At 39.7% G+C, this 25000-nt stretch overlaps 2 protein-coding genes across 2 annotated transcripts; both read left to right on the top strand.

The window, feature by feature from the left end:
• Positions 1-18: 18 nt before the first annotated feature.
• Positions 19-6158, top strand: nfs1 (NFS1 cysteine desulfurase). The gene is made up of 13 exons (XM_041240165.1): positions 19-324; positions 728-804; positions 1266-1382; positions 1517-1600; positions 2180-2332; positions 2500-2593; positions 2708-2842; positions 3247-3404; positions 3953-4058; positions 4202-4283; positions 4385-4468; positions 4604-4693; positions 4925-6158. Exons 1-13 carry the CDS (start codon positions 216-218, stop codon positions 4986-4988), a joined length of 1353 nt encoding a protein of 450 aa, XP_041096099.1. The 5' UTR covers positions 19-215; the 3' UTR covers positions 4989-6158.
• A 1054-nt stretch (positions 6159-7212) lies between these two features.
• LOC121307847 (copine-3-like) lies at positions 7213-24994 on the top strand (the record flags this gene model as incomplete). The annotated part of the gene is made up of 9 exons (XM_041240144.1): positions 7213-7315; positions 9908-9992; positions 21825-21956; positions 22306-22485; positions 22911-22985; positions 23623-23694; positions 23904-23987; positions 24243-24332; positions 24941-24994. Coding segments are annotated over exons 3-9 (687 nt in total), but the record flags the coding sequence as incomplete, so codon positions are not given.
• Between the last annotated feature and the right edge of the window lie 6 nt (positions 24995-25000).

The raw sequence follows: 25000 nt of genomic DNA, 5'->3' as shown, positions 1-25000 counted from the left end.
GTGGCATCACATCCGCCGGTGAAGGTCGGAGGTGAGAGTGAGTTTGTTGCTTGCACTGTGCAGTCCACAGACCGCGGTGTTTGTGTTGACTTTTCTGTCAAGCGTAGAGGAGAAGGAGCGCCGGTCTAAAAGATAATAAGGTGTTTGGGTATCAGTACGGTACTTTGAGTTTTGCTCAGTGAACGCAGTGTTTCTGTGTGGTAATTGGTTGCATAATGTTGAGCAGGAATGTAGCGAGGCGTGTGCTGGGGTCGAGGGTATTTCTCTCTCAGAAGTGTGGATTGGCCTCGCAAACTGCGGCGAGTCCTACGCAACGAGAAAAAGGTAAAATGAAAACAACAAACAAAATTGCGGTGTAATAGCTGTGTGTAGCGGCAGTGAACGGAGTAGTGAAGTTCCGGGACCTCGCGATATTACAAGGTGTATGTGTTTTTCACATTTCTATTCTCTTGAGATAGCATTGAGTAGACACGCAGTTTGTGAGCTGCGCACATTATATTCAGTGATACCTTGCTAGTGGTTTGGTTTTGTAATGCATGTGTTATATAAATATAGTGCGTCACATATTAATAAACAGTGCTGCTTTGTAACAGCGTCCCCGGAGTTCAGTGGTTTATTGTGTCGTTTTTAATCAAGTTTAAGCTCTCACAGCATTATTGTAGTTTGTGGAAAACTCTGCCGTCTGTCTGTGTACTGCATGAACTTTTTATTTTGTTTTTCAATTTAGAGGTGATCAGGAGTCGAGAACTGGAAGAAAATGAGCTTCGCCCCCTGTACATGGATTTCCAGGCCACCACTCCAATGGTACGTAAGTTACGTTGTAGCTAATTATTAAAATAATGTGTTTTGAGTTGATCGATTACTTTTCTTCTTCATGAGGTATCTCGAGTGATTGAGTATCCTGTCGGATCCTGGTTCTCCTTGGATATAGAGCTGTTTGCTGTTTAGCGACTCAATAATAATTGTTGTGATTTGTTCAACTGCTTTCATTTGAAGCCAGTTTAACTGACTAACAGCCACTACAAATGTAAGTCATGTGTTGCCACAGCGAGAAGCTCATTTTAACAGAGCACTGCCGAGTGCAGTTTTCATTAGTGATGTGTTGGCATTGAATAAAAGGCAATTGGAATTGATTTTAAATTGAAATTTGGACAAGGAATTGGAAATCAAGTCTAACATCAAATAACTTTAGTGTAGTAAAAGTAATTTGCTGACTCCTGGTGTGTGTTTTGCTTGTAAGTAATGGTATTGTCTCTTATTTCCAGGACCCCCGAGTACTGGACGCTATGTTACCCTATCAGGTGAACTACTACGGTAATCCTCACTCCAGAACACATGCCTATGGATGGGAAAGTGAAAGTGCTGTGGAGCTGGCAAGAAAAGTGAGTGCGTTATTTCACGCTAATTTTATAATTTTATATAAAAAAAAATTGTGCAACGTGCATTAAATACACTCCAGACAAATACAATGTGGTTGCGTGTTTTACGTGGTTTTACTTTCCTGTTCACTGCATAGCAAGTGGCAGATCTTATTGGAGCAGATCCCAGGGAGATCATTTTCACCAGCGGAGCTACTGAGTCCAACAACCTCTCCATCAAAGTAAGTCTCGTCTCAGAAGCAGCCTTGGCAGATTCAGGGATGAATCTCACCCATTTCATGTTTTAATAAGAACTTGATTAGCTACAGTCATAGGTAACAAGTGTGTGTTATTAAACCCCTAGTAAAAACAGGAATGGATCAAACTGCAGTGCAATGGGATTCTTATTTCCATCCCTGAGATTTCTGAAATAGTGTGAGTGTGTCTTTTGTTCAATCATTCCTGTGTTTATTATCACACTGGTTTGTCTTGAACAATCTATGGCGAGGGGGTGACTTTTTGGTATATAGCACCAGTATTAATATAGTGCATATGATGCTGTGTTTGAGATAAATAGACATATATAGAAAATAAAAATAAATACATCTCAGTATTATTCAACAGAATTATGACCTAATTACGAACACTAAAACACCCAGACATATTGTATATCTCCATGTATTGGGTGTATATTTAATGGTTTTTTTTTAATTGTTGGTAAGATGTTTTCTTCATTATTAAATAAATGACTGGAAAGCTCTCTGTCACAAGTCTGATTGTGAAATTCTAACGCAGTCTTGTTTAAAATGCGTTGCTCCCAGGGAGTGGGAAGGTTTTACAAAACCAAAAAGAAGCACGTGATCACCACGCAGACGGAGCACAAGTGTGTGCTGGACTCGTGCCGGGCGCTGGAGGCTGAGGGGTTCCACATCACTTACCTGCCAGTCAAGAGCAACGGCCTGGTAGATCTGCAGGCAAGTACCGTCGCTCTGTCTGCTGCAATGCATTGCCTTTGGAAGGAACCGTTCTGTGTAATTTCAGTTGGGCATGGGAGCAAAAGTTTGAGCTTGTGCTCGCACATTTCTTGGACTACATTTTTAAAATGCTGTGTCATTCATACTGTGTGCTGTGTCTTGATTAGCAACTGGAGGAGTCCTTTCGACCAGACACAAGCCTGGTGTCCATTATGACTGTTAACAATGAGATTGGAGTGATACAGCCCATTAAAGAAATAGGTATGCAAAAAGGGGATTTGTATGCATATATGTGTGTATATTGGTTATAAATGTCCATCCAAACGAAACCAAGTTAATCTTATATATATATCTAAACATTTTTTAAACAAACAGGTCATCTATGCCAGTCCCGTAAGATTTTCTTCCACACGGATGCGGCACAGGCAGTTGGAAAAATCCCCTTGGATGTGAACGACATGAAGATTGATCTGATGTCTATTAGTGGCCACAAAATATATGGTCCAAAAGGTAAATCCTTTTGTTCTCGTGGTGCGATTTTACTGACGTTCGTGCTTGCAGGATTACTTAAACACTGTTGCAATTCAGACCTTGGTGTTGACCTCTGAGCTAAAACAGCTGCAGTATTGAAGCAGTGATGGAAGTAAGACTTCCATTGCATAGCAGTTTGAGCCATTCCTGATTTTACTAATTACTCACCTGAGCTTGTTGCCTGTGCACTGTGGCTAGTCAAGCTCGTAGTAAAACCTGGAATGGGTGAAGCTGCTATGCAATAGGAGACTGATCTCTGTGAGGTGATGGGACTTGCTGGATGGAGACAGCACACTGAGATGTTGTCTTCATGTTTGGTACACAGCTGTATTATGTAGCATTCAGAATGAAACAGCGTTCCCTTGTTGTGTCTTTGCTTGCAGGAGTCGGTGCGATATATGTGCGACGGCGCCCCCGAGTGCGTCTGGAGCCCCTGCAGAGCGGAGGGGGGCAGGAGAGGGGGCTGCGCTCAGGCACTGTACCCACGCCTTTAGCAGTCGGCCTCGGAGCGGCCTGTGAAATAGCACAGCAGGAGATGAAGGTACAGAATGGGGCGCCTCTTCCAATCCTATTTTACTGCAATACCATTTAAAAACAAAGTGGATAAACAGCTTGCAGAGTCTCGTTGCCTTGTAAGAATTTTTTTTAAGCTTTTAAGGAACCCGTCTGTGTGGTTCAGGTCGTTTTGTAGGACTGCAGTACCCTTTTTTTTTTATCTTGATGGTTACATTAACATTGGTGTTTAGTTAAGAAAATCAGTTTGATGGAAATAATACATTTCCATTATTTATTCTTTAAAAACAAAGCAACGTTTTGGCCAGACTGCCTTCATCAGGCTGTTTGCAGTTACTAAACATTAAGTACATGAACACCTGACCTCAATTAGTGAATTAACAACGCAATCATCGAACATTAGCAATTCAGATATTCATCATAAGTGCAAACAATGCTGTTAAAAGACAACACACATTTCAAAACATGCACAGCTGTATTTACTTTATAATCCCACAAAAGCAAATGACTGAAAAGTTAGTGAGAGAGGAGATCTTTAGATTTGAGTTTGAAGGAGATATTTTTCTTTGTTTTCAGTACGATGAGCACCGAGTGTCTATGCTGTCTAAACGGCTCATTGATAAAATCATGGCGGAGCTCCCAGATGTTATAATGAACGGAGATCCTGAAAAGAGATATTCAGGTGAGATGATTAAACATTTGTATCTATTTTTTCAAGTTCACATACTGAGCTGCTGGAAACCTGCATCCCTCATCAGCACTTCTTATTTGTTCTGAGTTTCAGTTTTTAAATCCTTTCTTTATCTGAATGTTTTGCATTCCTAGGTTGCATTAATCTGTCGTTTGCTTACGTGGAGGGGGAAAGTCTGCTGATGGCACTGAAGGATGTTGCCCTGTCGTCGGGCAGGTACGAAAAGGGAACCAGCTTGTCCAGTTCTCAACAGAACACATTGTCGCTTAGGCATTTAGCTTTCATGCAAGCACTGTTTTCTCTGCTTTCTTTTTTAGTGCCTGCACATCAGCTTCGTTAGAGCCTTCTTATGTGCTCCGAGCAATAGGAACAGACGAAGATCTGGCCCACTCATCCATAAGGTAAAGGCTGGAAGAAGCTACTGAGATTTGTAAAGTAGATTTAAAAAAAAAAAACTATTGTATGTCTTGTTAATCCTTCAACAAAGCCATTTGCTTTGGAAGCAGGATCTTTAGCTTTGCTTTGGTTGATTGCAGGTTTGGCATTGGCCGCTTCACTACAGAGGAGGAGGTGGATTATACGGCAGAGAAATGCATAGTGCAGGTCAGGCGGCTAAGAGAAATGAGGTAGGATGAAATACCATTTTCCAATGTTGAGGACTTTGTGTGTTTTCTTTATGTACTGTGGCGTGTGCACATACTACAAAGACAATGCTGTAGATAGTCACTGCTGCGTCCACACGCTAGCGGTATACCTGTAATCAGACTTGGTGACCTACAGCCAAGGCTGCTGCTGTTTTTCTGTAGAGTTCTGCTTTGTAACTCAGAGCTTTCCCTGACCTGTTCTTTTCTTCCCAGTCCTTTGTGGGAAATGGTGCAAGAGGGAATTGACTTGAAGAGCATTAAATGGACCCAGCACTGAGGATGCAAGAAGCAGGATTCAGTGGTGCTGGGAAACGCTGCGCTTTGGACCAGAGACTGCCTCCCAACTCACGACAGGCTGCTGACCCATTAACCTGTAAAATCTCAATAGAACCTTTTGTTCACGTTGCCATTCGCTGCCCTTGCAGCTGCAGCCAATCGCCCCCTCCAATCTGGTGTGAGGCACTGGGAATAGGTGACTATCAGTCCATTAGATCTGTTTACTCAGTATGTGGGGGTGGGGGTGTTGAAATACAGGAACATACTGAGAGCTGTGCATAGCAGACCTCTGAGATGCACTGTACAGATCCACCTGGAAGGCTTTTGCAGTGCATCTTTTATTATATAATAGCAATGTCTTTTCATTGCTGAGGAGAATAACATGTGTGTGGGTGGAAGTTTTGTTGCATCCAGTAAAGGTGATGTACAAATGGAATGCTTCAGTCACACACAACCGGACGTGGCAGCAAGGATTGCAATAAAAAATATATATATACTTTTTTTTATTGCAACCCTGGCTGCCACATCCTGTTGTATGTGATTTGAAGCACCCCATTTCTATACATACATATCTCATTTTATTTCTTTTTTTAAATAAGTGAATGTAGACTTGGTTTTGGACTGATGAGGCACTTCATGAAAACTTCAATTTATATTCATGACCTGTGAAATGCAACCTTTAATTGTTAGAGCTTTTGTGTGCCTTTCCATAGTCAGTTAAAGGGGTCACTGTTATGTATCTTATAAAACTTATAGTGAGCTAAATTTTCTGTGAGCTAAATAGGTGTTTTTCTTACCATGTTTGAGTCTGTTGTTGTTTTGTTCAAATATATATTGCAAACGAACTGCTCTGTCGATGTATTTATTTATCTGTGCTTCAGGCAATCTATGCAACATGGGAAGTCAATGTATTCTTCTCTGTCCCAAAGGGTTTGTTCAACAGCTGTATATGAAACCAGCCCCACAAATAGAGGGGGTATCAGTAAACAATGTGCTTACTTGGGCTGGGAGGTGCGTCTGCATGTTGGATTTGGTCTTATCGATAATGCAACTTGTGTAATGCGATCGTTATCTTTTCAGTACCGTGTTTTGAGAAGCAAGTAATGCAATGCGGCTAAGAAAACATCTGTGTGTGTGTCCTTGGAGAGAGTGAATAAACCTGTTAACCCCCCCCATTGTGTTATGTTCCTTTACTGAATCCCTGTGTAATTAAATGGTGTTTCTCGGTGCATTGTGTCACACGTACAGTATTAATCGTTTGCAAAAAAGTGTGTGCTATGTATGGCAAAGGTATTTTAAATCATTATTTTGTTTTCTTACATCACTCATGCATGGATCAAAAACTACTTTGTTATACAGTAGCATTTATTATTATGTGAGATTTTGTTTTCAAACAATACACAAACTATATCTATATACATTATCGATCTTGGTTAACGCAGGCAGGCGCGAATCCGGGACCTCTCGTATTAAAGAATAGCGCCGATACCGCTGTACAAAAGAGACGGCTTCTGTGTAAGGCGTGTAGATCGGACTTATGTAATTACGTCACCTATCATCCCTGCTGCCTTCCCCTGTGCACGCTACAATATATATGATTTTTTTTTTTTTTTTAAATATAAACAAAGTTGAAAAGATAAACTATTTTATTTTCTGTTTTATTTTGTTTCTGAAAATAACATTTTTAATCTTAAACTTTTTGTGTACATTTTTTAAAAACATTTTCTTTCATATGCCTTCAATTTTGTACACTGCAGTTTATATATATATATATATATATATATATATATATATATATATATATATATATATATATATATATATATATATATACAACAAGTTATTTATTGCCGGGGGTATACCTGTTTATTTATTTGTAATAATAATAAGTCAAGTATATCGGATTTACTAGTGATTCAAATCATCGGATGTCTAGTGTTTATTTTTCTAGCACCTTGGTTTGGATATATCGCTCCATTTCTTCGTTTATGATTACATTATTTAATTTGATGAATATGGTACAGTATTTACCAAAGTATAATGCATAGATTGATTACATACATACAGTAATATTCTGTTCCATGTCATAAGTTTCTTCAAAAGTAAAGCAGAAAACGTTTGCACAGTGCCGACACCTCAGTAGGGACTAACGTTTAGGGAGGGGTGTGTGCTGTGCTCATTACGTTATCCTGCCCACCCTGCAGATTGAGTTTACAGCGGCCATTTTGTACAGCAGACTTTAAGCGAGAGAGGGCGGCAGGCAGGAGGAGAGCGACCGAGACCAGATCATTTATTTGTGTTAAATCTGTTTGTGTACAGATATTTTCGGTAAGAAACAGAAACAAAAGAACATTCACAAAGGGCTGTTACAGCAAGGTTCCGCTGGCCAAATGAAATAAAAAAAGATATATGTCAATACGGGAGATGTGCACAGCGAGTGTAGTTTGGCGTGTGTTTTAATGTAGGCCCTTGCAGATCGTTTATTTTTCCACACAATTGCTAGCTCTCTTTGCAGCAGCTCACAGCGCTTATTGTTTCACTGTTGTTGGTGGGAAATGGTTAATAGTTTTGTGTTTTTTTTAAAAACATTGAAATGTTTTGAGTGTGTTTAGGATGGCCAGCTTGAAGGTAGTTATGTATTTGTGGAATATGTTTTTAGCTAATATGGTGGTAATGGACCAAAACAAAGACTGGATTCATCACAGTAGTAACATGGCCCACCTAGTCCATGTTTAGGGTATACCACTGGTATGTATTGTGTATGGCGAAGATTTTGATAAAAGTGAAACCGTCAGGTTCATTGTCTTTAAAAAGACTGGTCTGTACGTTTAGTTTGTTTAAAGCAGGATTGCAGAGTTTTATTAGTGTACTCTTGTGTACCAATAATAACTGAATTCTTTACACTTTATTTTACACTTGCTTTTATATTTAGAGTTGGGGTAAATTACTGTTTTAAAGCTGTTTTTTTTTTTTTTTTTTTTTACTTCATTTATTGCAAGGCTGAATTTCTGATGGTTTTGAAAAGATCCAGATGTGTTGTTTTTAGGATGGTTCTTAATTGGTTACGCAAATATTCTCATTGTTTTAATCTGCAAACAAATGTTTACTGTTGCAAATTAAAGATTTCTATTGTTATATTTTGCTGAACTGTTAAAACAAACCTTTTGCTGAATACAAGCATGCATTGAAGATGCCCCCGAGTAATGGTTTGGGTGCGCATCTGGGAGGTGGTGGGTGGAGGTGCTGGCTGCCATTATGGCGTAGTGGGTATTAAACCTGGCTTGTTTTGCTGCAGATATGTCAAACGCATACCAGTTTACAAAACAATAAATGGATAACATGGTTTAGGGTAATACAATGGAATCGGTACTGTTGATTATTCCTGCAGTGTCTCGATTGTGCATCTCAATGCCTTATGAATGATTTGCTTGTTTTGCAAGTCATTTGCAATGTGGTTGTTTGTTATGGTGTGTGAAGCATCACTTTGCTTGGCTTCTGAGGATTGGTTCAGTGGTGTGTTGGCAGCATACTTGTCTACATACAAGATGTGTTTTGGGATGTATTATCAGGCAACCGGGTCTATGGGAGATTTCTTTGCACCAAATCAGCAATTTCTGGAACTTTTCAGCCTCACTGTACAGAGCGTGTGGAAATAAACATAGGTCTGAATAACTGTCCCTGAAAGGCACCTGTTACAGCAGTATGTAAATAAAAAACAAATGCAAAGGCATGCTTGTCTGACTTATTACGGCCACACATACTAATGCATACATCAATAGCCTGTTTCACTTGTGTGTCCTTCTTGCTATAAAAATGATGTGCTTTCTTGCATTATGAATTGTCTTCAAGTTGGGTTCTCTGCTGTGAAAACTGAACAAGGTTTGAAGCTTTTTTGATGCACGTAATTCAGTATGCTTATTTTGTAATTGCAATTGTTTAGGCTTCTGATTTTACAGTGTGTAGGCATTGATCTGTACCCATAAATGGCAATCCAAGTGACACATTGCTATTTGAAGGCAGAGGATTAAATTGGTGGTAGCAATGGAGTGTTTTTAGTTTAACAGTAACTGCGTTCATGTAGCCTAGTTCAAAAGCTAAACGCAGGTTTTGAGATTATGTTGGCCATGAACTGGGCATACTGTTTTGTTTAACAATGCAATGTATCTGTTTTTCTGTGATGTAGTTTTTGCATGGGACGCAGAGTAAAGTTCTCATTTGTATAAAACAAGCATCACTTTATTTCCTTTTTCCTTTGTGTTTTATTACCTGTATTGTAATAGCTAAAGTTTCAAAGGCAATGATTATTTTATTATGTTTTCTTAAACGGGACATTTTGTACTTGGAAATATAAACTTCTTGTCCCGCGTGAACCTTGAAAGCACAGTGCAAGTCATTTGTATGTAACGCCCTTTATTTTTCTTGTTCAGAAGAAAAATCATTGCTGTTTATTACTAAAAATACACAGAGCATTTTCTTGAGCACATGTTTTTGAGAAATAAATCTTGCGCCTTCACTGTCTGAATTTGAATTTTGCTCTCTCTCTATATATATTGTGGTCTGATCTGAAGCAGAAATGTTGCAATTTTTTATTTATTTATTTTTTTCAGCGCATGAATTTTAAAATTGATTTCCCCTTGCATTACGTGTACTTGATAGTTACAGTGTTCACAGTTTAATGTTCTGTTGGATGCATGATGTTTGTTTTTGCTTGGAAATACAGTAGAATTGTCAAATGCTTTGGGTTCAGGGATTTCAGAGTTCTAGAGCTCACACAAAAAAGCCTACAAAGAAAGAGAGGGCTGAAACAGTGGAAATAAAACTGAAACTGGTCAGGCGTTTTCATGGATGACATGAGGGTTTTCTTTGTCTTTGCCTGCTGCTTGAATTCATGTTTTGCTTCCATTTATTCTTTTGTTACAGTCTAGAGTTGGTTTTATTTGCTTGCCTTCAGGATTGGCTTGGGTACCCTGTACTACTTTTAAGGAAACACCACTTATTATTGCAGGTAAGAGTCTTTTGAAATGGTTCAGGCACGTGTTTTCATAGTTAAGATTATCAGCCCTTTTGTTTTCACAACTTTTTTTTTTCTTTTGATATATAAAATTATCAGTACAGTACATTTGCTTTCTTTTTAAAATAAAACATTGTATTTTGTTCTGATTTTAAGCCCACCAAAACATGTGGAAATTAGTGTTCAAAGCTGCTTTGGAGATAAGACCAAAATGTTATCGTTTTGGAAAACCTTAGTAACCAGCTTAATTGATTTCATTGTGAATTCATTTACACACCCTTGTTTCTAGAGCAAATGCAGACTGGATATTTGTACTGCTTGTTGTTCAATTAAAGTGCTAATTAACCTGGATGAATTATTTGTTTTGGCCAAGAATGCATCTTTATAAACATATAACATGCACATTTCATATAGGGCTCCTCTGGGGTGTGAGTTTGACAGTTTATCATTTGCAATTGTCTTGCCTATTACTATATATAAGATTATGATCTGATATATTATATATATATATTAGATATATATATATATATATATATATATATATTTTTTTTTTTAATTTTTTTTTTTTTATGAATAGAATTTTAGCAGTATATGCATTTTTTCTACTTGGTTTTGAATGTTATTTCCCAATGTACTTTTTGTGTTTGTTTTTTATATTTACATGTCTTGTTTATTGCTATTTTTTGGACATTCACTATTGTGTGGTTGAAAGTAAAAAGTAGTGTGCTGTAGTTTTTATTTATTTGTGTATAGTTTTTAAATCGGGGGGGGTTGTTTTCTGTATTTAATAGAAGTTTAAGATACTCCTTGGTCCTGACATTTACAGCGTGGTTTCATTCCCAGCAGCCCAATTTTGATAATCAGCAGAATTTTTTAAATTATAGTTAGTCATATGGCTATCGGTAGCAAAGACAATAGTTCTGTGACGATTATATTCTCAACTGCAACATAAGAAATAAACAAAGAATTTAAATCTGTTGCTGAAACTTTTTTTACATGAATTCTGCTGACTATCAGTGAAATACCCTAACATTATCTTTAAGTCACGGTGGCTACCTCTATAATTACCAGACCTGGGAACAAGGTGCATGTTATTATCCCTGTTGAAGCAGACATGGCTTCTAACTGTTAGAATCTCCCTTTGTTTGATAGCCATCACTGCCCCAAAATGTTATGCCATAACTGATTTGGGGAGGAACGAAACCAAAATGGTATCTTCGTCTAATTTATTATTATTTTCTTCATATGTTTGTGCTGCTAAGTTGCAAGAAGCTTGGCTGCAGTAAACGCAGTAGTCTGATACAGTCGTTGCCTTTTTTCGTCTGCAGGTGTGTGTTGGTTCGACTCAGCATGGCTGTGGTCATCCGTTTGCAAGGTCTCCCGATTATGGCGGGGACCATGGACATACGCCATTTCTTCTCTGGACTGATCATTCCGGATGGTGGTGTACATATTGTAGGGGGTGAACATGGTGAGGCTTTTATTGTGTTTGCCACTGATGAAGATGCCAGGCTTGGCATGATGCGTACTGGTGGTGCAATAAAAGGGTCAAAAGTTTCACTGTTGCTCAGTAGCAAGACAGAAATGCAGAATATGATCGAGCTTAGCCGTAGGCGTTTTGAAACTGGAAACTCGGAAGTCCCGCCAACAAATTCTGGTAGGGCAGGGCCAGCTGTCAGCACAGGGGGAAGTGGAAGGGCTAGTTTACCAGCGATGCAAGGTTTTAGCAGCCCCACTCCTAATGTAGTAACCACAGCCTCCTCAGTGCACGAAGCTGTAGGTAACAAAAACATGCCCACGTTTTCCACTGCCGGCATGGGAAGCATGCCTCCGAACTTCAACAACAACTTCAGCAGCCCAAACCTCACTATGGGATCCACCATGGCGACTGCCATGCCTCCCATGAACTCCGTGCCACCAATGCCACCTTTACCTACAATGCCATCTCTACCACCCATGCCTTCTATCCCCCCAATGCCAGTTCCACCTCCAGTTTCCTCTTTGCCTCCAGTTCCCCCAGTTGCCCCAATACCAGCAGTCCCCCCTGTGCCACCTATGACGCACATGCCTACACACATGTCTAGTTTGCCACCATTTAATCCAGGGGTTCCTCCTCCACTTGGTCCTATGCCCAGTGGCATGGGTGGTTCATGTCCACCAATGCCCATGAGCAACCCAAACCACATGTTTCTAGGTCCTATGACTCCTATAAACCCCCTGGGTCAAATGAATCCTCCCAGTCATATGAAGCCTCCCTTGGTCAATCCAGATGAACTGTACGTTTATTTGCAAGGGATTCCGTTCTCTGCCACAGAGATGGACGTGAGGGATTTTTTCCATGGGTTGCCGGTGGAGGCAGTAAATCTTCTGAGAGATCACCTGGGTCGGGTGAGCGGTAGAGCGTTCGTAAAGTTCTTCTCCCCTCAGGACACGTATGAAGCTTTGAAACACCACACAGGAATGATGGGTCAGCGTTATATTGAGGTTTCCCCTGCAACAGAAAGACAGTGGATGGCTTCATGCACGGGAGTGAGCAGCACAAATCAAGGACTATCTAAACACAGCAGTGGTCATCCGGAGCAAGACCAATATCACATGCACTCTAGATCCGAGTCTCCTTCCGGGAATGACCGTGCAAGGTCCCGCTCGCCTCATAAACAGGAGTACTGTGTGTATTTGAAAGGTCTGCCATACGAAGCTGAAAAGCGAGAGATTTTTGAATTCTTCAAAAACATTGAGTTTGTGGATGACACTGTTTACATAGCTTATGGACCGAATGGCAGAGCAACAGGAGAAGGCTTTGTTGAGTTCAGAAATGAAGTTGATTATAAATCGGCCCTGGGTCGCCACATGCAGTACATGGGCAGCCGTTTCATTCAGGTTCACCCCATCAGTAAAAAAGGCATGCTTGAAAAGATTGACTCTATTAGGAAAAGGATGCAAGGCTCGCAGCAGAATGATCAAAAAGGTATTTTGTTGGAAAGTGGCGGAGATAACTCTGCCAAAATTTGTGCACACATCTCAAATATTCCATACAATGTTTCTAAGAGTGAAGTGCAACAGTTTTTAGAGGGAATTCAGATTGTAGAAGACAGTTTAAGAGTTCTCGTAGATGGTAATGGTCAAGGGTTAGGGCAAGCCGTGGTGCAGTTCAGATCAGAAGAGGAAGCGCTTAAAGCTGAGCGTTTACATCGCAGGAAGTTAAATGGAAGAGATGCTTTTGTACGCCTTGTTACAAGTGAACACGTTAAAGACATAGAAAACAACCCACCGCCTCAAGTTAAGAGGGGGCACAAAGCACAGGGGAACCCCGCAGGGCACCAGTTTCCCAGTGTGGGAGATGACTTTTCGTTTATGAGAGGAAATTCAGGGAGTATCAATAGTGGTCCTCCGTTTAATCCCGCGTTCAGCGCCCCAGGTAACGGGTTTGGTGGTCCTCCACCCCCCTTGCCCCCAATAGGAGGAGGACTAGGTGATGGACCAATGGGGGTTCCACCTCCCCCTCCTGGGGTAGGCGGCCACATGCCGGGTCCAGCACACGAGCCACTGGGTTTCAGACCTGCCCCCGGCAATACCAATGGACCTCCAGGCTTTGGGGGAGCCCCAGACGGCATGAGGGGTCCACCACCTTTTGATAATGGACCTAGAAAAAATAATGGCCCTGCAGGCCGGGGGAATGGTCAGGGTCGTTTGGGTAGTTCACAAGGTTTTGCTTCAAGTTCTGAAAATGTAAGAGGGCCCCCCGGTTTAAGCAGCGGGCCTGGCAATTCAAGGCCTACCGTAGTTAAGATACATAACATGCCTTTCACAGTCTCTGTCGATGAAATTTTAGATTTCTTTTATGGTTACCAAGTATTGCCAGGCTCTGTGTGCCTGCAGTACAGTGATAAAGGCATGGCAACCGGAGAAGCAATGGTTGCTTTTGAATCACATGATGAAGCAATGTCGGCAGTCTTAGATCTCAATGACAGACCTATTGGCTCAAGAAAAGTGAAGCTTATTTTAGGGTAGCTGTATAGCCTTAGTATTTGTATTTTCAAGGGAATACAGTGGATGGTGGTATACTAAAGATTCTGCTAACACCAGGCAGCAGTTAAGTTATTGAAGGAGAACGTGTCCCATATTTCACCTGTTTTTAAAACCTGTGGATTTTGAATTCATAGCCAATAGCTCCTGTTGTGCTTAACACCTTTTTATAGATAATAAACTAAAACACTTGAGAATTTAACTCCTGTTTTGATTAGTGCAGCGAGTAACAAATGATTGGAAAATCACATAATGTATAGTACTAAAGCAGCTTAGTAAAAAAAAAATAAAAGTAGATTCTGATAGAGTCTGTGGCTGAATTTATTTCTTGTGTTAAGAAGCATGTGATAGCTTTGTTAAAGGCACTGACATGTGTATGTGTTTATTGCTGTTTCTGCTGTACCATTTCCAATTTGTTTTTTGCTGGAGTACTGCATTTCCATAGTGCTGATATGCCTGCGGTCTGCAACAAACTAACAACGCCAGAGTTGCGTTAGAGCTTTTTGCCAGTTTTGTAAACATGAACATGTGACTTAGTTTAAATCTTTTTTTTTTTTTTCCCCCCCTGCTCATGATGATTTCTTTACATGGTTCCTGCTACAAGTCCAAATGTAAAAGATAAAAAGCCAAGCCCAGAATTTAGAATGGTGTGTTTTTTTTTTTTTTGTTTTTTTGTTTTTTTGGTTGGATAATATCCAGACAGATCCTGTTTTATTCTATATAATTTGAAATGGTGTTTTATTCCCATTTTCTATGTTAAACAGAAATATGAGATTTTCAAAGATTATTTTTTGTACTTTAATTCAGAACCTTTTAAATGGTGGATCCCTAGAATTGGTTTTCATTTTACAACTGTGTACACTACGTGCAAATCAAAATGCATCATGTTTTGCGAAGATGTAGATTCATATTTAGAGTGCTTTTGTAACTGTAGTGTGGTTGAATTTTTTTTTTTTGGACTTGCTTATGACACTCTTGCTCATTTTTTGCATTTGTATATACTGTTCAGCATACACATCTTTGTCAATAAACTGCATTCCTTAAAGAAATGATCCAAATGAGAATATTTACTTGTCATTGTGCCACTGTATTTCTTCATCTGATCATTAGCTAGGATGTCAAGGAATACAATCACATTGGTCAGCAAGGTTTGTACACACATTTACTACTGCGAGTACAATAAGTGGATCAAAGACCACATTTTTGTATTTTTCTACCCTTTTTTGGTTTTACTTGGGAAGCTACTAGTTTTGTATTGCTGCTGTGTTTTGTATTTTGAACATGTAAAATGCATTTGTAATTTCACCATTTACATTAAGTGAGCTTTTGAGTTGTAATGTCAACTGTTATGGCAGCCACATCATAATTGAATATATTTTCTTACTTTTATATTGTGGCACGGGCAAATGCATTTTCTATACTTCAACTTAATCACGGTAATATAGAAAACAATGTGTCTTTGTGCTTTACTTACTACACTGCGGAAAGGTAACACATTTGTTGCATGCAAGCGCTTTGGGGTACCTTGGCATGAAAGGCGCTATACAAAATAAATTTGATTGTGTTTATTTTTTTTGGGTGGGGGGGGTGGGGTGGGTTGTCAGTCAGTTCATGACAACCCCGAACAATCCACAAAGTTCACAATTCTGCAGCAGACTAATAATGAACAGTATAATATAAATCATGTTATACATGTGATCTAAAAAAAAGAAATACATAATGTGTTTTTCCTTGAAGTTGAATATACTTTTCAGTGGGATTTATAGCATTCATATTTTTAAGAAGACATTTGTTTTTAATTGACCAGAAACTTAAGGCTCTGTCTTTTTGTTCTGGTGATGGTTTGCTGTCCTGATCTTTCAACATGCAGGTCCATCACATGCACACATGTCTGCTTTGATAAGGGCTGGGGTTTGTTTGCACGTGTGTTATTGGGGGTGTTTAACGCTGCCACTGCTGGCTCATTACAGTTCTTTCTCAACTACTTTTAAAGCAGCCCTTGATGGTTTAATGGTGGTTCTGTGGTTATAATTTGAGCCATTTTTTGACGCTGGATCCCAGATACTTTTATCGTTGGTGCTGTTTTGTGTGTTTGGGGCAAGGTAAGTGTTTTTTTTTTTTTTAAATAAGTGTGTTTATTTTTTCTTCTGGAACTGTTCCAAGTAAGCTTGGTGGTTATAAAATTCATGATTTCCGTTTAAGGATATTGAGTAAGGATCCGGGTCTGCTCCCCAAGACCAGTTATGAAAAAGAAGGAACATAAACCCTTGCGAGCAATCTGCAGGTTTTTGGAATCTGCATGCTTTTGAATGGTAATAAGACAGCTGAAGGTTATGAATTTAGATGCAGTGATTTTTGTTTGATTTTGATTTTTGGCTGTCCTGTATTTACAAACCTGTTCATGGCAATGAAATAAAGATTTTTTTTTTTTTTTTTTTTGTATGCAATAAACTTAAATAAAACACTATCCTAACATGAGTAATTATCACCATAACTGATTTTAAGGGCTGCTTCCCTGAAGAATTCTCGGCATCTAGTAAATGAAACTTGAAATCACAAACTTGGGTTGAAGCCTTGGAACTCCCACTCAGTACTGCTGTTTTTATTTGATGTGTTTAAGCCTCTGAAGGGTATGAAACTATCACTGTGTTGCTGCTCTGTGTAAATCTGCAGTACTATAAATCATGGTAAAACAATCAGCAGTATAGACGCTGATTTGACTCTCACAATATTACCTGTTTAATACCTCCTGTATCTATTGTACGAGACCTTTTTTTTTGCAGAAGTGTGTAATAAGTTTGTGGCAGGGACACACGTTCCTGGCTCATTCCGTTGGATTTGGTGATGAGAATAGTTTTGCTTCTGTGGCTAATGTTATAACGAGTTGTGAGTGTAGTTTGAGACTTGAAGACCTGGCACAACACAAACATGCCCTGTTTTAAAGAATACTTTTTCATGTAGGTGCAATTTAGCATTCTGAAGGAGAGTGGTTGGATTTAAAGTACAGGGTACAGCAACTAAACTTCAAATACATTCAAGTAAACACCAAGTGGTGACACATTTCTAAGAGATTTGACTCCTAGGTGGCAAGCTTCCAGAGTCATAATTTAAACCTCATTTGCATGTTTTAAGGCAAGCGCTCTTAGTTCTATTCCACAGTTCATGCATGTAAACTTTCATAAGTGATTTAGGAATTGTCAAATGTAAACTACAGATTTTAGTACAAGAATGCTGCACAGTAAGTTCTGCAGCGACATAGAGCCTATAATCTGAAATAGAACAAGAAGTGCTTTTGGTCCTTAATGTAAATACACTATACTGCATGTAGTATATTCAGCATTGTAATAATACAATAAAAAACACAATTTACACCACATGTAAAGACAATCTAGATTTGATTTAATGCTGCTAGTTATTCCATTCCGAGGAATAATGTCCCCAGGAACAAGGGTCAACTTTGGAGAGGGACCTGAATAAACATCACACTTGCATATTTAGAAAAGTCTAGAGTTGCAGCCCAAAATAAAGAAAAAGGCTGTAAAACCAATGATATTCTATTCAGAAATGCTTGTCAAAATTGATTTGATGTTGCCTGAATTTGTGGGGGATGCATGAAAACATCTCCTTTACGATTAATTGCTTAAGGTTTGTATGTCGTGGTCTTGAAGGTTAAATTGTTGCATCCTTGTGCAGTGGGGATCTCAGGATTTGAACTCATGACCTTTTTACTCTAAAGCGAAGACTACCAGATCACCTGAAAGAATTACTGGAAACTAAACTCCTTCAGTCAAGCCTGTGTGGGTTCTGTACATTAACCTGGGTGTGACCCACAATGCCCAATTGCATTTACTAAGTAAATACCCGCTTGGGGTCCTACAGCAGTTTTACTGGGTGCCTGTTAAAATGGACTGGCAGGAAGGCTTCTGCGTTCTCTTGCTCGGGTACAGCAGCAGAGTAATTAATGGACTCTGGCAGACAGTTTTGGAGGTATGTCCTCACAGTGGGAATTTGTGTGAAGCATCTTATGAAGTCTTATTTTTTCTTTGCACCTGACAACCTAGACAATCACCAAATGCGACATGTAAATTAAATGGCATTGGGATTGTGCTGCAGATAGGGCTGGATTTTTCATAGGTTTGTTCAGCTATTTGCACCACAGGTGTGGACATGTATGCTTTTGGAAGTTTGCAACAGTCGAGCAGGGTTCTGCTTTCAAAGACTTGTACCCATCAATCTGGTATTAAATTGCCCAACAGTTTTATACTATATTAACTATATACAGTTTAAAAAAAAAAAAAAAAAAAAACATAATTAGCGAGTTGCTGAAATGTGCTCACTCTTATGAAAAGGCCCTGTAGTCCACTGGGTTGTTTAGAAAATATGAATTCACTTCCACTGTGTTTTTTGTTTTTGTGTGTGTGTGTATATGTATGTATGTATATATGTGTGTGTGTGTGTGTGCGTGTTCTGTGCTGTTCCTGTTGCAAGTAGTAACAAAGTTAACCCTTAGTTTTAAGACTGTACACAAGATCTGTGCCTCTTCAGTTAATCAGCTATGCTTGTGGGATGTACCTGGTGGCATTCAACAAAGGAAAAGCTTCAGTTCGGTTTTGATAACAGAAACTTTGTCAGTATGTTTGTCTGTCTCTTCTGATGGGAATGTATTCACTAATGTGTCTTGTTTCTTACACGTTTTATTAAGTGCACCACTGTTGTGACATGCTGGAGCAATTGTGATAATGGAAGGGTTATGATGGTATTTGCTAGTAGCAGTTTGGGGGCGATTGAATGTACAGATGCTTTACTCTTCTGGAGACTAGACTCATTTATGAATGTGTAAGTGAATAGGCATCAGCAGACATCTACCTGTTTAATAATATCAATTAGCGACAGAGTTCTAACTGTGACAACCAGGAAAGCTAATTTGGGCAAACAAGCAGGCATAGGCTTGAAGAGCCTCTTGGTAACCTGCACTAGTGGCTACCGAACACACTGCAGACCCCAAAGACTCTGTAAATGATCCCAGAGCTGAAGAAGCCTCCTGTCTTGTCTCTGTAATTTATGTATGCCGAGAGCTGGGTTTTGTGTTTTCATTTTTGTGTGTATCTGTTTTGCATTTTGTCAGTTGTGATGTCGCTTCTCATTGTGGTTTTGCAAGGCGATTCCTAGGGTTCAATACATTACACATTGGACCACGTGACCCAGCCACTGCTGGAGAGTGGAGAAAGGCATGTACAGTAATTCTGACCTCTGCTATAGATGTGCTGTGTAAGGTTATATGGTCCAGTTTTGGTGATTGACGTTTTGTATTGGATGTGCGTAACGATGTGGTGATAATCACTAATCTGCTTCGTACCAGTGGCGATGACAAACTCGCTACACACAAAGGTGTTTTAAGAACTTACTAGGAGGCTTAGTTTCATTATTCACAAACTTAATGTTTATCCGTTTGTGTGTAATATTAATTTGTGTCACATGTTACTGCATCTACGTTCGATTTGTGTTTATTTTAAGTAGATGCAGTATGGGCGAGCGTATTTTGAAAGCATGCATGCAGTAAAGGCAGGTTTGTGTGATGGCTTGCAAAACAGAATGGGGCTTGCAGCCTCGTGTCTAGCTTGGAATGCGAAGCTGCTTTTCTTAGCTGGCGCTGCAGTGCTGGGATACTGCCATTGTTTAACTGACATCCCGACTGGTCGAATAGCCATGTTCATATTGTTCGTTTGCAGCCAATCGATGTGAATGTACAAGCAGGGGCGGGATTGCCACACCCTTTGCTCGGCTGCTGTACAGAGTTGAATTCAGTTCCATCTTGCACTAGTTTGCTGCGGTAGTCTAGCTGCGTTTATCCGTTCTTTGCATCTTGTCGAATTCATTGTTTTTTGAAGCATTTGCATAGGTAAGACGTATTGATTGTATGTGGTGTTTTAAACGAACAAATATCTTAACCTTACGTGTTCTGTTTTTGGATCTGTTTTGCTGTAGTAGGCCACTAGCCTCGTACTGTAATAGTAAATAGCAGAGGGAAACTAACGTCTTCTAGGGTGGAGATTGCACGATTGCGTCTTAAAAAATAAATGATTTTAGAAAACAGGCAACTTTATTTACTTCTCTCCTAAAGATTATTCCTTAACTCTTCATTTTCAACTATTTTGGTTTAGTTTTTTTTTTTTTTTTTAGATCTGTCCGCAAATCCTGCCCTAAGCAAAGGCGACGGATTTGAATCTTGTCTGTAACTTTCTTGCGGTCCACTCCTTCCCCGCTTTTTGGCTTATTTATTTTCTGTTTTTATTTTATTATTACTGTGAGTGTGGACTTTTGTACCTCATCCCTTACGAGAACGAGAGAACCGTACATTTATTTAGATGTTATTGTAACACTTTGTAATATCCGTTATGAAAACAACTCGCTAGGTAAAACTGCGCGGTTCTACTTTACCAGATGAGTCAGACAAGAGAAATGCGTTAATGACAACCCCGATCCACATGTTTAATATTAAAATGTTTGTCTGTTGCCATTCATAACTTTGCACTGTGTAGTCACGATTCTTTAACTATTTGAATGTATCAGACCTTCTCATTGATGGCTGAAACACGTTTTTTTTTGTCTGAAATAGTGCACTTTTCCATTGGTCTAAGTTAGTTGTGCATAAAAAAAGCCATCCCGTTTTCAATTGAAGCGTACTGTAATGTATCGCACACTGCTTTTGAATTTGTCGAATTAAGGTGTTGAGTTTCTTTGCTATAGTTAAATAAAGCAATGCTGGAAACCACTTTGCTTTATTGCGATGTCAGATTCAGTTTCCTGCGTTCTTTGCTGCTAAAGCTATGTCATTTGATTTAAGATTTTCTATTTTACCTCACACAGTTTTAAATAAGATGTGCTTCATTTGCAGTGACCTGATTTTAATCTTGTGGTTACAGAAAGCGAGAGAGTGAGTGTGTGGATTTGACAAATCATAACATCTCCCTTTCACAATGCGTTTATCTTCTATCTTCAAACGCCTGTCTTTTAAGATTGCACAAGGGTCCCCTAGCTGTTCTCATGACTTGCATCTGTGTACAGATTTCAACAGCTTTGATTTGCCCAGTATCAAAGTGCAAAGACTGGTTGATCAACGGAATTGAACACAATACAAAATAAATAACATATGCCTTTTCAGGTTTTCATGAGCTCCAGTTGAAAACATTTTCCAGGTGATCTGAACTAAGGGGGCAGAGAGAATAACAGCATCCTGCTCTTTCAGCCAGTTGTTTTATTTGCTCTTTGGTTGCATATGCCTCCCTTACTGTAAGAACAGGTTTTTCCTGACCAGGCAGTGCATTTGAGACTTGGGAGGTGCCTCAAATGGTGTCTGTGTAATTGTGCTGTAGTGCCTGTTTAGCACTGTACTGCATGTGATGAATACCAGTCTGTGTTTGTGTTTACACTTACACAAACAACCGAATGTGCAAAAGGTTTTCAGCGATTTCTTTTAAACACTCCCAATCTTAAAGGTAAAACCAGTTTGGGCTAACCTTTCGAGTAATGCCCAGCAGCCGAGCACTGAGGCGGCTGCGGGGTGAGGAGGCTGTGGGATCAGGAGTTTTTAAAGCCTTGTTTGGTGTTAAGCGGTAAACCATTTAGCAGTAACAGGTATTTGTGTTGTGGGTGCTGAACTGTGCTGAATGAGTTTAGGACATGTTGCAGTGTGCTCCTGTAACTGCTTGTAAAGACCACTAGCTTTAAAGCAGGGTGAAGGGGGAGGCGGGGTGAATATAAACTGCGTTCTTAATTTTGTTTTTCTCCTCTGTTTTTCAGATGGCGGCGCAGTGTGTAACCAAGGTGGAGCTGTCGATATCATGTCAAAATCTGATTGACAAAGATGTGGGGTCAAAGTCAGACCCGCTGTGCGTGCTACTGCAGAGCACAGGAGAAGACAAGTGGGTCGAGGTATGGGAGATCCTGTTTACACCGTTTCAACTGGAGCGGCAAGCCGCCACTGTCTAACGTTCGTGCGTTACCACCTGGTTAATGTGGTCAGTGCGTGGCTTGCATGATGGTTCGCTTGCAAACAATATCGGCATTCACCAAGAATATTACTGTTCAGTGCATATCTTAAAGATTTATTATTTTTTGTCATGAAAACTAAAGTTTTTATTTAGTTGTTTAAAAGTGAAAGTCTCTTTTGGGGTTGGGGTGAGTGTATAATTCAGAGCAATATGATATGCAGGATGGTGTAATCTAGCTGACCTCAAAGCAGCCCACAAACATGTTTTAAGCTTGTTTTGTTGTGCAACAGCTGGACCGAACTGAGAGAGTGAAGAACTGCCAGAGTCCTGAGTTCTCAAAGAAGCTGCGGGTGGATTATTTCTTTGAGAAGGTGCAGAAGCTCAAGTTCGGAGTCTATGACATAGACAATAACTCTGTGGACCTGGGTGACGATGACTATCTGGGAGGATTTGAGTGCACGCTTGGGCAGGTACGGCAATGGAAACGATTTCAATAAACACAATGCAACAAAATAAATCACTTTCAAAAATAGAGATGATGTGTTACTGTCGGCTCACTACAGTGACTTTTGAAAGAAAATGCAGCATTTGTTATCATGCTGTTCCTATTATGAAATAATTATCACTGAAGGTAAGGGTTGTGGTTATAGATTTAAACGTGCACGAATGTTAAAGTTGTATATTTGAGAATATGTTTGGACTGTAAGATTGCACGCATGCCATTTAAAAATGTAATACAGATAGTTATAAAGAAAAAAAAAAATTGACCCAAGATGACTCCGTTAAAGACTCTGGTTTGTTTCATATAACTAGCGTGGCTATTGCGTTCAGCTCCCTCTGGGACTGGGTGTTTCAATGGGTTTCCTGTACTGATGGGATTCGTATTCAATTCTAGATTGTGTCCAGTCGGAAGCTCATCAGGCCGCTGGAGTTGAAGAAAGGAAAGCCTGCCGGTAAAGGCATGATCACTGTAAGTCTTCAGTTTATAATAGCTACCAGCTTATGAAACCCTTAATGCTCTGGATAAGGAAGATCCAAGTAGCTCTCATTCAGACTTGTCATGGGGGCTCTACTGTGCATGGTTGGAACTTCTCAATTGCAGCCTTTTCTTGTTGCAGATATATGGGAATGCTGTTTGTGGTTAACCCTTTCAGCTACAAGGGACGTGTGACCACAAATAAAAATAATGGAAACCTTCTTTTTGCAATGAGGTGCACGAAACAAGGGTTAAAATGTACTGACGGGTTGGTTCTGGTCATCCAAATCGTCAGTGTCCTCCTTCTCCATCGTGGTGCTTGAGTAACTGCAATGAATTGAGAAGCTGTTTGAACAACCGCACAATTCCTTATGTACCTTAAGGGGTTAAGAGCAGTAGTAGCTGAAAACCTCTTGTTGGTGAAATGAGATCTGCAGTTTTGTAATTCGTTGTATGTGTTCAGAAGTTACAGTTCAATAATTACAGTTTTTTTTTTTTTTTTTTTTTTTTTAACTATTTCATTACTGGTTGTCATTAACTGTTTCCTGTTGCATTGCTGCTGCTATTCAACAAACCTGCACATGCATCCTTTTGTTTGTAAGCTGTATTTTGATGTGTGCTCCGATTGCAGATTGGTGCAGAAGAGATCAGCGATAACAGGTCAATTGTTCTGGAAGTGGAAGCTCGAAGCCTGGATAAGAAGGTATCTCACATTTTATACTGCATTCAAAAGTGTATTTATGCATGCTGAAGAGAAATGCTCAACACTGCTTGATAAGTGCAAGTGGGGACATCGTGTGCAGTTACCGTCGGCATTGTTATACCTTGCTAGCTTATTATTCCTAAAGGTGTCTGGAGTCTGTGTCTGTTGCATGCCCTGACTATTAATTTTATTTTTACCCTCTTTTGTAGGACCTTTTTGGCAAGTCTGATCCATTTCTGGAGTTTTCTAAGCAAGGGGAAGATGGCAACTGGCAACTGGTTCACAGAACAGAGGTTTGGAAGTACTACCTGTAATCATTTTATTTATGAACTAAGAATGGGCAGTGCATTCCTGGTGCTGGGCTTTTTTGGCTAACCACACCGTTGTTTTCTGCAGGAGAATGAAACGCTCCTAACTTAGAATTTCAAGAAAGCTATTTCAGTTATTCTGAAAGTTCATATTTGTGGATGATCTGTGTGAAATATGAAATGCTTAGATACATAAGCAGGCATGTTAATTCTCGTATGTTCTAACTTTTTTTATTTAAGGTGATCAAAAACAACCTGAATCCTTCCTGGAAAAAGTTCTCTGTCTCTCTTCAAACATTCTGCAATAGTGACTTTAACAAACCAATTAAGGTAACCAATTAAGTTGCTGTCTTCCAAACCCTAAGTCTGAACATTTGGAGTAGAGTTTTCACTGCCGTCACACAGTTTGAGTTCAAATATGTACATTTTTATGCAAAGCTTACTGAGTTATTTTCATTAATTAACATGCCATAGTCTGCCATGTTCAAGCAAGAGTGAAATATTAGCCATATAATGTTTTTGGATCTAAAGGAGAAAATAAAAGCTGACACAAAACAGTGAAGCAAACATTTTACAATACTGTGATCAGTGCTCTGCAAACTAAAGCAAATTGGAATGTTGCTGCAGTTCTGCTTCTGTGTGTCGGTCTGTTTCTATACCATGTCTCATGTATTCTGTGTTCTACTGTATACTGGGCGTGGGGGTCTGTTCCTGATTTTCAACTCCAATTCCTGTAGTGTCCTGCTAATTGCAGTTTTGATCAGGGATGTGTTGGAATTGGAAATGGAATTGACTGTAGCCCTGCTGTATACAGTGTGGAGTGGATACCCAAGCCAGAGTCACGGTGCAACAGTACTGCTCACACTCCCGGTAGAGTAACCTGCTGCTCTTGGACCGTACGGCCGCTGTACTGACCGCAGTGTCTGTTTTGCTGTCAGGTGGCTTGTTACGATAAGGATGAAGACACCAGCTCTGATTTGATAGGGGAGTGTACAACC

Source organism: Polyodon spathula, chromosome 59, assembly GCF_017654505.1.
Source record: "Polyodon spathula isolate WHYD16114869_AA chromosome 59, ASM1765450v1, whole genome shotgun sequence".
NCBI classification, from domain to species: Eukaryota; Metazoa; Chordata; class Actinopteri; order Acipenseriformes; family Polyodontidae; genus Polyodon; species Polyodon spathula.
This window is presented reverse-complemented; position numbering and strand designations above follow the sequence as displayed.